General features: G+C 39.4%; 1 protein-coding gene across 4 annotated transcripts in view; it reads left to right on the top strand.

Moving 5' to 3' along the window:
* LMO3 (LIM domain only 3) overlaps nucleotides 1–12,762 on the top strand; it is a 53,659-nt gene that overhangs the window by 271 nt on the left and 40,626 nt on the right. Inside the window, exons 1-3 of one of the 4 annotated variants that reach the window (XM_016190205.2) lie at nucleotides 1,034–1,067; nucleotides 1,753–1,819; nucleotides 6,933–7,146. In XM_016190205.2, coding sequence (XP_016045691.1) covers nucleotides 6,941–7,146 — 206 coding nt within the window. In that variant the 5' untranslated portion in view covers nucleotides 1,034–1,067; nucleotides 1,753–1,819; nucleotides 6,933–6,940. Of the gene's footprint in view, nucleotides 1–1,033; nucleotides 1,068–1,752; nucleotides 1,820–2,805; nucleotides 2,944–6,932; nucleotides 7,147–12,762 lie in introns of those variants that run through there. The other 3 variants (XM_007527616.3, XM_007527615.3, XM_016190206.2) reach the window with 3 other exon arrangements.

Raw genomic sequence — 12,762 nt, 5'->3', positions numbered from 1 at the left:
CACATACTGTTTTAGTATGAGTCTTTAAAGGGGGGTGGATAAAAATTGGGTTATTAATGTTGCCATTATTCTTTATGAAGTCTAAATATTCATGGAGAAGGGAGTGATCTGATTTCTTTTTCTTCGTTTTCTTTCTGTTTTTAAAATAAGAACTAGATGAAAGCTGATGGTGCTGATGAGAAGGAAAAAAAAGTTTTCTTTTGGAGTTCAACAATTGTATCTTTCTTGGTCCTAAAAATGTCTCAGATAGTGTCCTTCAAATTGGGACTATTTTTAAGCTTGACCTTTGACAGGGCTTTCTAAGGTCTGGTGAAGATACTATACTAATTGGCAAGTGAAGTTTAAAAGCTTAGAAGAGCAGTAAGATATTTTAAAGTCACCACTGGTCTTTTCAGAGAACCAAGTAAAGAGGACAGGAGGTGGGGGTGGGGTGGAGACTGGGACCAATTTTGAGGGGAAATCAATCCACGAATGCCTCCCATGAAGAGAGGGCCAATGATGGTGGACTCCATGGCTCTTGGACCAAGTTATGGTGTAAACATGAGAACATGTTTGCACCTAGAAAGATGCTTCCTTTCTTCTTTCTTTCTTTCTCTCTCTCTTTTTTTAATACCAGAATGTTACATTTTAAATTGCAGGAAGTATTTCCGTGTAAGGAAGGTGGGAAGGGGTGGTCAGCAGTGGTTAAAAGGGAACAAGTTCTATGTTTGGCTCTTGGGCCATTGGAGGGAGAGAGGTAGGGGGGCAGGGAGATGGTGTATCAGGACCCATAAGGGTAGCAGAGTTGCCCTAGGGAGCGGTAACTATAGAAAGTCAAGAGTCCTAGGCAGCTCTCCCCCCTACCCCCACCCCCAATTTTTAAAGGTGGGTGTTCTTTCCTTGTGTATCCTCTTATAAATTGGATTCTCTTGCTGTTATTTTAACGCCATTCATGGGGAGCTGAGGGGTGCCTTTGGAAGACATTGTGCTCTCTAAATACAGCCCCCTCCCCTCTTCCCAAATGCCCTGCTTGCTTTAGGAACTCTATCCCCTTCTTTGCCAAGACTTGCCTCTGGACAGTGCAGGAGGTAAGGTCCTTCCCCAGCCAGCTCGGCAGAGGTCACTTTTTTTTCCCCTTTGCACTGGGGTCATCCCCAGCGCTGGTGAGGAGCATATGCACGCGGTTGTGCTGACTGAACTCGCAGGCTTGTAAATTTTCACCCTGGGAAATTAGCAACAAAGCCCGATCTGTCTCCTGGCTGCTTTGCACTTTCCGAGGGCGGCTGTACTTGACTGAGCTGCAGAGCAGGCACACGCTAGCGAGCAAGAGGGAGGGAGCGAGAGAAGGAAAGGGGAGCAGAGTGGAGGGGAGGGGTGGGGGCACGAGGTAGTCTTAAATCGGAAGGGAGCTGCTTCTCTGTGGTCTTGACAAGAGCTGCCTGGGCTCCACCGCCAGCTCCGTAATAACTGAGTGACCTTTTCTCAGGCTGTATTATGTCTGGCTGGGAAGGGATTGCATTTTGCAGCTGAGAGCTGGAGCTGCCTCCAGCTCGGGCTCCTTGAGTGCAGCCAGGGGTAAGTTCTCCCAGAGCCAGGAAGACGGACCTAGACTCAAGACTGCCAAAGCCTGCAAGGAGGACACCTGTGGCTCAGAGGCGGTCAGCACCCTCACTTAGTGGATCCTTGAGGACATCATTATTTTAAACTTAAAAAAAAAAAAAGCTAGCGCCCCCCCCTTTTTTCAAACAATGCTTCTTTTTGACCTTTCCCAAGGAGAAGCGCTACAAAGCAGCCACTGTGCTTACTGATCGGCCTCCCCCTGTATTGCTTCATTGAGAAGGTAAGTGCAGTGGGGCTGCGTGCAGGGCACGCGCGGAGGGGGCGGTGGGCTCCGCGCCTCTCGGCCTCGCTAATGAGCCCGGATTCCGGCTGCTGCCCAGCTCAGCCGCAGCCACAACTTGCGCTGCTTGCTCTGCAGAGCCTGGTTCGGTGGAAGTCATGGGAGGCTTCATTATTTTTATGATGAGACAGGAAGTAGAAACCAGTGGAGGCTGCAGCGCGGATCCACCACTCCAGTCCGGGACTCTGAGGCTAATAGTCAAAGTTCATGGCCAACTGCAGCCTTGCCATAGCCTGGCGGACAGAGAGGGGCTGGCAGAGTTGGGGATGGGGAAAAGGTTCACCCCAAGGTTCAGGCCGGGGGGGGGGGTATCCTAGATCCCCACCACCTCCCCTGACTTAACTGGAATTCAAGACATCGCCCTCCAAGAGTTGAAGAAGACCAACACTGGGGTTCTGGTTGTACTCCTGTCCCTCCCCACACAACACCTTGTACCCCAAGATGGAAAAGTCACTTTTGTGTGGAAAGCAGGAGGGAATTGGGGGTGAACTGGCGAGAGAGAAAGCGAGAGTCGGTCTATGGAACAAGGTGACTAGGAGAACCTCCTTGGCTGGAGGTTCAGAACGATACAGCCCTGTTCTGACGGGGCTACCCAGATCGCTGTTATGAAATACCAGTCAGATTTATGATCTTTTTCATATTGAACATGATATGCTATGCTAACGCTGCATGTGACAGTTTAATCAAATCCATTTGTTACCACGAAGCTAAAAGGGGCCTCTGGGATTTTAGGATTACGAGCAGAGTTAGGGAAGCATGTGGCTTTGTCATTCGCCATCATTCTGCACACTGCACCCCCCCCAGTCTCTTTTCTGGCCGCCCTCTTCCTTTCCCCCACCCCCCACCGCCACTCCGACCCGCTCCCAAAGTGGCTTCACAATAGTCGGTCCTCCGTGGTTAGTCCTCCGTGGTTAGTGCAGGCTGCGCACCAGGTCCATCCATACGCTCCAGCTCCATCACCCAGACCCCCGGCCAGTTCTGCCTTTGGGCTGGGTGTTCCATGAGAAGCTGCGGAAAGTGGGCCCGCTTCAGTCAACTCATGCAGAAAAAGGAGAAAAGTTTTGGTAAGGTTACAGTCTCTCTAAGATGCACTTGCCGGAGCTTAGCTCTCTGCTGCTCCAAAGCCTGCCTGCTCTGCAGCTGGCTGCTATTGTGTCTTTTTTCCCTTTTCTTTTTTCTTTAAGATCCGAAATATTATTGTTGTAACCGCCTTGAAAGACTGCTGCTTAAACCAATTAATTGGGTTAGGTGCAACAAATACTGCTACTTTCTTTGCAGATCAGCCCAGTGTGGCTGCAAAAACACAACCACAAAAGGCTGGAGCGTAAACTCCCCGCAAGGGATTCTTTGTTAGAGTGTATGTATGTTTTTTTTTTTTTTTTATTTTGCATGTGAGCTGCATCAAAATTGAACTCAGTCTTGCAAATCTCTTGTTGGCCTTTGCCAAGCACTAGCACTTTGCTGCCATGGTAACTGTAATTAAACTGATAAGAGTGGAAAAATGTCAGTATCTCTGAGCCTTGCAGCTGCATTGGAGAAAAAGGGAATCAAATTGGTTCCCAGCTCCATTGCTCAAAAAGGGGAGGGGGTAGTGGGAAGCTGGGGAGGGGGGTTGGGAGTTGAAGGGCCAGAACAGAGTTAAGCAGCTCCAGCGCCTGAGATCTGGTGACATCTATTTGCATTGTTGTCCCTTAGGGGGCTGCAGCCTGTAGGGATGCTCTGGGCCAGTGAACAGAGAGAAACAAGCTTTTAGGCTCAATCCAGTTCTTCTTTTGGGGCTGGGGGCTGGGGAGAGAATGAAGATAGGCTAGAAGAGAGAAAATCTTTTGTTTGGTACTTCTTGGCAATGGGAGAACCATGTTGGCGAGATTCTTTTAATCTGTGTCACTGCTCCCAGCTGCAGAACCTGCATTCCCATTTTAGCATCTTCCTGAGGCACCTCATCTCTGCCAGCCCTCTTTAGATTTTCCCCTCCTGCTCCTTCTTCTCCCAAATTGTGCTCTGTGAATCTTCTGACAGGGATAAAATGTTTTTCCATTCACTGTGTGTAGTTAGTCCAAATATATATATATATATATATATGTATATATGTATATATATATATATATATATGACTTGTGTTAAGTGCTGCAAATCTTTTATTATGATTATTTTTTTAAACCCAAGTGTGTTGTGGAGTTGTGGTTACTTTGTTGTGTTAACTACTGAAGCTGAGACTGTGCGGATGAATGGCACAGAACAAGGGAACATAATGGAGGCAATCAACCGTTAGGCCGCCTCACAATGCAATCCAGGCAATTAAAAGCTCACCAGAGTTTAAATGAAATGGTTCTACTTATTTCTGCACACTGCACTGCACAGGCTATTATTTATGTCTTTTTTTAATTATGATTTCCCTTAAACTGTCAAATAACTCAGAATGGCAGGGTCTCAGAGGCAATAAGAATTTCCCTCAGAACAATTTACATGCCAATCTAAAACTAGTTATGAATCCTGATGTGCTATGAGCAACTTGTGAAATGTTTCTCAGCTCCCAACACATAACTCTCTTCAGCCATGTTCTTCTGGGTGCTGAGGAGAAGTGCTGGACTCTTTATACCTGTCATGCATATGGCAAAGCAGTAGCTACAAAATAGTTCTTTTCCTGCAATTGTTACCTTGCCTCGATGTGAAAAGATGCCCCTTTTTTCAAGAGACATGGGAAGCTGTCCTCTGAAAGAACCTACCAGGCTGGGGTGTAACATATCAAACTCCTTTTATGCTTAAGGCCAAACAAAATGTAAGAGTTTCAAATATTAATTGGACTCTGAGTGCTAAATTAAAATGTCAACACAATAAAAACATTTTGTGAAGACAAGCAGGGTGGTATTACTTGTGCCAAATGTTGGTATTCCTTGTGTGTTGAAAAGCATTTTACAAAAAGCTAGCTCACCTTCTGGGCTTGATGGTAACCATACAACTAAGAGAGCAGCTTAGCTACAACTAAGAAGGATTACCCACCCACTCACCCCCTTTTTATGATGTGAAAAAGAATAGTCATATATTGGATAGCTACTCTTAATGTATCTCTGGACATCTTTAATAAGACAATCCAGAATGTCGTTGACTCAATCCAAACTTCCCCCTCCTCAGGTATGTGGTTGAGAGGCACTTGGGTATGTTCTGTACTGTAATTAATGGGATTCATTCCTTGTGGAACCTTGCTTGAAGAGGGTAACTAGTTCTGATCAAAGAAACTTCATTTGTTAGAAGTTATAGAGAGTGAGGTTTAGCAGAGCTATCAAGGGTTATGATTAATCTATACTAGACCCTCAGCTTCTTCAAAGAGAAAGAACAGAAAGCAGGCACTGGGAACACCACCTGCTCTTCTGTGCAAATCCAGCTGCTAGTCTGCAGTTCAGACCACGGCTATGCATATCACGCAGAAAGAACAGCCACCCTGCTCTCCTCCCTGCCGCTCCCTCCTCCATCACTCTACCAGGGAAGTTACTTTCTAGTGGAAGTTCAGCACCCTAGCAATTTTATGCATGATTCATGTGTTTGTGGCTAGAAAAGTTTTCCAGCTGCTAGGCACAATGCCTCGATGTCTTAGTGGTGTGATTAAAAAATAAAGAAAAAGCTTGGAAAGGCAGTAGAGGCAAAGCCTTCATCATCAAACTATCACAGGAAAGCCAGGAAGGGGTAGCTATTTTGGGAGCCAGAAATGCACAGAAAATACTCAAGATTATATAGCTCAGCATGTTATTTCTTGAAACTTTTTACTCCTGTGATATTTGCTGTTGGTATCCTCTCCATCCAAGTTTCAAACTTCCTGCTGAAGAGAGGCAGTGTAATGTAACAGTGCAGGTCTCTAGACCCTAGGAAGCCACCAGTTGTAGTGCCTAACTCACTCAGCTGTGAGCGAGACCCTCTGCCTCTCTCAGCCCATTCTAAGATGAAAGGATTTCACATTGATAATAAGTACAATAATTACAGTAGTTAAAATGAGTGAGTTGATGATTAAGAAGTTCTAAATAGTTGGTTATCCCTTCTATTTTTAAGAACAGGCATTTTTCACACTTAATGAAGAATGGATTCTAAGGTGCATGTCCTTTCCTTGGAAAAAATTCAGTCAAGTTGTAAAATTCATAGAACTTGGGCAGATTTCTAATTTATGATGAACTTATTTCTCTGCAATGTATTGATGCCCTTATGCCTAGTATGATTTGTTGATAATATATGTACTTTACATGTATGTTTGCATAATTCTATACACAGACAGTGCCTCATTTTTCTTTGCCCTATGAAAGCAGAAATTGCACGTTAGTAATGATCAACTACAAATTTCTAGACTTTAGTTTTATATAAAAAACAGTGTATAGTTAGGTAAACTGAGATTCATAGATGCCTGAGTATAAATTGCACTTTTTATTGTAACCTATGGACTGTTGGGAAAATCAGAACATTTGCACACAAACAAATACAGGATTGGTAAGCTTATTGTGTGACTGAACTGCACATTAAACTGCAGACATATCTCCAGTGTGTAAGGTTTGTCCGATCCTAGAAAGGAACAGTCTTCTTCCACCAGCAAACGTGTATCAAGTGACACCTGCAACTGAGTGAAGAAAAGCTCATCTTGAATTCTTACAGACTGCACAGCTTGTTAAAAAGCTCCCTCCTGATACTGTCAGTGATCTTTTAACACTGCTAGTAATTTGAGTTCATGTTTTCTTCCTAAAAGAATTGTTCTATATTAAGAATGGGAACCCTGTAAAATTACATATTATAACTTAACTGTCTAAATAATATCAGTTTACTTATGCAAAATGAATTATTTATTTTCCCACTTTACATGTGCAAGTTTATGAATGTTTGGATAAAGGACCATAGCATGTTTTAATCTTTTTGTTTCTACAACTTAGATTTCAGTAGAGCTCACCAAAAAGAAAGTCTTAACAGTCCTTGAAAAAGGCACTATTACATACTTGACTTGTTTGAGGTCTTTTGGTTTGTTAATCTTTCTGATAGCCCCAGTTCTTTTTTGTTTGTCTGTTTGTTTGTCCTCCTTTAGGTATACAAATGCTCTCAGTCCAGCCAGACACCAAGCCGAAAGGTTGTGCTGGCTGCAACCGAAAGATCAAGGACCGGTATCTTCTAAAGGCACTGGACAAATACTGGCATGAAGACTGTCTGAAGTGTGCCTGCTGTGACTGCCGTCTGGGAGAGGTGGGCTCCACCTTGTACACGAAAGCCAACCTTATCCTTTGCCGCAGAGACTATCTGAGGTAGGCCTTGCACACCAGTGATGACTGGATGCCTTTTAAGATGCATTCGCAGTATGTCTTGTTTGTATGTTTGTTTCTTGGTCTTACTCAATAGCCAAGAAAAGACAGTATCTAAATTATTTTGGCTTGCTTGATGTTCTAAATAAGGTCAGATTATTCCACTCCCTTCATTAAAACTGCTAATTCATATTAACGTGTATTTAGTAAAAATCAGAATGTGTGTGTGTATGTGTGTCACAGGGACAAGGCAGGCTAAGCATATCAAAATTATTCACTGTTTCATACCGTTTAAGATTTCACTTAAATTATATGTATCTATTTGTCAGTACATTTATTATAAATGTTAGAAATGTTTTCTTAGGGGAACATACAGTGATGCCCCTGGTAGTATGCACACATTACTATATTCAAGGACTTAGGTTCTAACCCCTGGTCCCCACCTGTTGTCCAAAAGCTTCAAGAGTTGTAGTCAATGCTTCAGGTGTCTCCTCTCTGTTCTCTACCTTCTGCTATCATCTATCCAAGGAAAAGGGAAAAAGACAAAATAATAATAAAAGAAAAGAGGCCACTAGCAACAGTGGTCATTGAAAAGCATCACTGAGCACTGGACAGACTGAGCCTTGCCAACTGCTTCATATAAAATGACAGAGCACTCCAGATCACCATAAGTAGATAGTAGCCACTTTCCAGACTGTAAACAGATGACTCTAGAACAATGCAGATTTCCTTGCTTCTAAACCAAAGACACAGCCTAAGCTTCTTTCCCAACATTGACTACTCAAACATGAACTTGTATTTAAGAAAATTTATTCTGCTTACAAGGAAACTTTGTGACTTAATTTAGTTGCAGATTACTTATACTGATAAAGGAGGGTCTATCAAGTTAAATGATTCTTATATAATATCATTTTGTACATATGTTACTTTTCTAGTTTGATGCTGTATGATTTATTGTGATCTTTTTTTTTCCTCTTTCACATCGCAAAATTTATCAGTCACCAGTAACTCCTTCACGATCTTAGATGTTTGAGGAAGAGTTTTCTAGGGAATTATCTGCTTCTAAGTATATTACTCAACTATTTTCAGTTTGACTCAATCTTCACATGCCATTTAGATTCATGGTAGCTACAAGAGGATGATTTCAGTATTGTTCCTCAGACTTTCTTTTTGGCACTGCTTCATTTGACAGCTTCCTGACCAATTCTGACCACTTGTTAACTACTTCTTGGCTTCTCAGTGCACAGAATACATGCAAGATGCCAATAAAGGGAATTAACTCTCCACGGTTCGAATTATCCTCATTGTGGTGGCACAGTAAATCAGAGCTACCTTATCACATGGATTCTATTAAAACACTGCAGCCTTTGACCTTTTTTCTTTGAATATTTTTTCTCTGCTCATTGAACATTAGAGATTCATTTCCACATAAAGCATTTGCATTTGCTTTTAGTGGTCTAGCACTGTTACATAGTTTTGTTTTATCTTTTTTCAACAATAGTCAAAGCTGCTTTAATTATTTTTTTTGTTTTAATTTTATTTCTGTTCACAATTTTAGTATCTCATGTGGACTTATATAGCAATGATTCCTAAATAAGTTTATATCCTGTGGGAAAGTATTAAAAACTCTAATAAGCAATAAAGATAAAAGTTAAAAAGTTTCTTACAATGTATGGGCTGTTTTAAATGTTAAAATTTTCCCAATGAAATAATTAAAGTGGGGGAATGATTTCACAGTTCACATTGTGAAATAGCTATTGGGAAATAGTTTTAGACAAAACTTTAGACAAAAATATGACTGTAATCTGGCAATTTATAGTCTCAAAAAAGTTTTTGTTGAGGGAAATTTATCAAAATAGCTTTCATGTCAGCAACCCTTACCTCTCTAAAAAGGTCTGTATAGTCCCCCCCGATAGAAGTTTTAGTTAATTTCTGATACCTTTATTGCTCACTACCTTTTAAGGATACCATATTCCTCTTAATGTAAATTTTGAATCTGCTGCCAATATAGTAATTTCTCAGAGTATAATTCCTTTTGAATTGGTCACTACCACATTAATAGCCAGTTTATTTTGTTAGTCTTAAGGCTTGCTACCATTTCAAACAAAGTCATTAACCGTGCTTAGACTGAACTTGAATTTTTTGGCAACTAGAAATTTCTCAACAACTAAAATTGCAGAAGTGAAGTGACTGGATATGAGTGCAGAACACTGTTATATATTATAGATCATGCTGCAGATTTGGTAGTATATTTGGAAAATTAATATCTAGATGAAGTTTTGTGGAATGTTCATGAGCAGTATGACTGGCATGAACTAGTCTTACTGTTTCCTTATATCAAAAAATATAAGCAAACACATTTTATTTACAAATTATTCTCTTTGAATGTGCATTCAAAATGTCCTTTAGTGCTTTAGTGCTATAGGCATAATTTTAGATAACAGATGAAAATAAGGGAGTGATGGAAATGCAGTAGATTGCTATTATCGGGTATTTATCAACATAAAATGGTAATATAACTAGTGTACAAATATGCTTGTAATAGACTGTATTTTCAAAAGCTTTGAAAATAATTTTCCTTCCTAGTTTGGCACATTTTCTCTCATATTTTCTACAGCCAATGCTTAACCATTTAAGTTCTATTAGTGATTTTGTTTTTGGCTGCTGGGTATTATGTAATTTGTTTGAGTCATCCAATAAGTTATAAATAACGTATATGTCTATATCACTAGGTATCTAAGCACAGACACGTAATATAAAAAAGAAAATGTTTGCATGGGCTAGTAAACTGTTGGTTATAGGTTGTGTCATGCACCATATAATTTTATCATATATAATAGAAATGATGAAATATCTTCAACAACAAAAAAAAACTAGTGCTGGATAGTGAGTTTAGCACTTATGCCATTTCATTTTACCCTATTTTGAGTTGTGATAGTGAAAACTTTTTACAAGTTCTTTGATGTATGTAAGAATTAAGATCATAAGACATTTTCCTAAGGGCTGTAGGAAATTATTGTTAAATTTGAATTTGTTAAGATTTTTTTCCTCTCCTATGTAGTACAATTAGCTTTGTCTTAAAAAAAAAAAAAAAAGCTATTCTGTACTGAATTTCAGATCTTAGCAATGGGATCGTTCACTTTCCATCAAAGACCACGTATTAATTTCTGTTGCACATAACATGCACACACGATGAGCCAGTCTGCCAGTTCATAGGATTATTCTATTTATTTTATTATTATTATTATTTTTTTTCCAGAGCATGGATCAGTGCTGGCTTATGGTGGTATGGGGGATTGAACCTGGGACCTTGGAGTCTCAGGCAGGAGAGTCTGTTAGCATAACCATTATGCTATCTATCCCTGCCCTAGGATTACTCTTTCTTTCAGTAACTCATTTGATAATGGAATAGAATTCACTTTTCAAAAGTTCTCTATTAACATACTTTCTGAAGACCTAGAAATAAATTTATTATAAATGCATCTGACATATTTGTAACTTTTTATTTTTTAAAAATTGTGTTTGTGACAAATTAGATATAAAAGCATCTTTGTACTTTGGATTAGGGCTTAAAAACAACAGAATCTTCCAGTAGATGAACTTTTACTGTCACTTTTTTAAAAAATTTTTTATTTATAAAAAGGAAACATTGAAAAAACCATAGGATAAGAGGGGTACAACTTCACACAATTCCCACCACCAGACCTCCGTATCCCATCCCCTTCCCTGATTGCTTTCCTATTCTTTACTCCTCTGGGAGTATGGACCCAAGATCATTGTGGTATGCAGAAGGTTGAAGGTCTGGCTTCTGTAATTGTTTCCCCACTGAACATTACTGTCACGTTTTAATAAACATACAGGACTATAGCCACTGCTAAGCTACCTGCTATCTTTATTTTAATTTGGAAAAAATGGATAATATAGCTAATGCATAATTAAAGTTTCAGACGACTTTGTGGGAAGTGTTAAGCAGAACTAGGAGGAATCTTTTTTTGTTGTTCTTCAACTTAGAGGCAGTAAAGAGTATCAAAATTTACCACTCAAAGCTTCTGGGCAATTGTTGCTGTTATTTATTTTTTTAAAGATTTTTTTTTTTAAATTTTACTTATTTATTCATTCTCTCTTTTATTACCCTTGTTGTTTTATTGTTGTAGTTATTATTGATGATGTTGTTGGGTAGGACAGAGAGAAATGGAGAGAGGTAGGGGAGACAGAGTTGGGGAGAGAAAGATAGACACCTGCAGACCTGCTTTACTGCCTGTAAAGGGACTCCCCTACAGGTGGGGAGCCAGGGACTCGAACCAGGATCCTTACGCTGATCCTTGTGCTTTGCGCCACGTGCGCTTAACCCGCTGTGCTATCGCCCAGCTCCCTGGTGTTTTTGTTTTAGTTTGCAACGTCCTGTGGTATATATCTTAAGTCCATATGAACTGTATCTTATGCCTCTGTAAATGATATCTTACTAGACACTAGATTCAAAGCTGTTTGCTCTGAAATGTGTCGTGAGACTGCGTGTAGGTTTGTAGTTCTTCCTATATGAGAGGCTGAAAATATCTTAAATAAAACTGATGCAATTTGCTATTTCTTAATTGGCAAGGATTATGCATTTAAAATGAAATTACTAGGAAAAAGTAATGTTTCCAACTCCACTACGGTTGCTCTGAGGCTCCTATGATGACTACAAATTTTATATGTTTTAATGATACTATAATAACTTATAAATGGAAATTTTAAATTAAATGCTCTACTGAGCATCAATTTCACTCTAATTTTATTTTATACTGGTCAAACATAGCACTTTAAAAATTTTATTCAAGGTCACATTTATATTAGTACATGATTATGGCCTTAAGTAAATATTAATCAATTATCTGACAATTCACCACACAAATTCTTTTTAAATAATGAATGATTTTTCTTTGTCATCTTTTTTTAGTATAAGGTTTTTGAAAATATTTTCCCTAGTGAGTAGTGTATCACTATCATTATTAACACAATTTCATAATTTAAAATCTGAGAATGTGGGCTCTTAGAATACCTCTCGGGTAAACTTTTCTCTACAAGGTTTAAGCTTTGAGTTCTCTTAGTATTCCATCATAATTCTCACTTGTCAGCATCAACTGCTTAGGCCTAGGTATTTTGGAAAATGATTCTCACACTCCACATTAAAAAAGAAATGCTATATTCCTTGCATATTACTTGTTATAGCTTTATAAAAAGTTGTGATTTTTAAGTTCATTTTCTGTTTACCAAAATATAATTGAATTTTGTTTTCAGCATTTTTAGATTCGCATATACTCCTAGACCAGTACAATCAGGAGTTGTTTTGTACAATATTTTAGAATATTCCTTATTTTAGAAAAAAGCAAAGTTGATAATTTCACATTAGACTTCTTGAGTGACGACTCCCCTGGAACAATTTGTTATTAAAATCAGTTTTATGCATAGGTTTTGTTGACGGGAGATATATTCACCCAAAACAATCCCTCCTCTAAACATTAAAAGCACAGAAATGCTATACTCTCTTCCGTATCTTCATAACTTTCAACACTTTTTAGAAAACAGAGTACTTCACTCAGGATAATTTCTACACTTTCTACATACAACATGGATAAATTA

Source organism: Erinaceus europaeus, chromosome 7, assembly GCF_950295315.1.
Source record: "Erinaceus europaeus chromosome 7, mEriEur2.1, whole genome shotgun sequence".
Taxonomy (NCBI): Eukaryota; Metazoa; Chordata; class Mammalia; order Eulipotyphla; family Erinaceidae; genus Erinaceus; species Erinaceus europaeus.
This window is presented reverse-complemented; position numbering and strand designations above follow the sequence as displayed.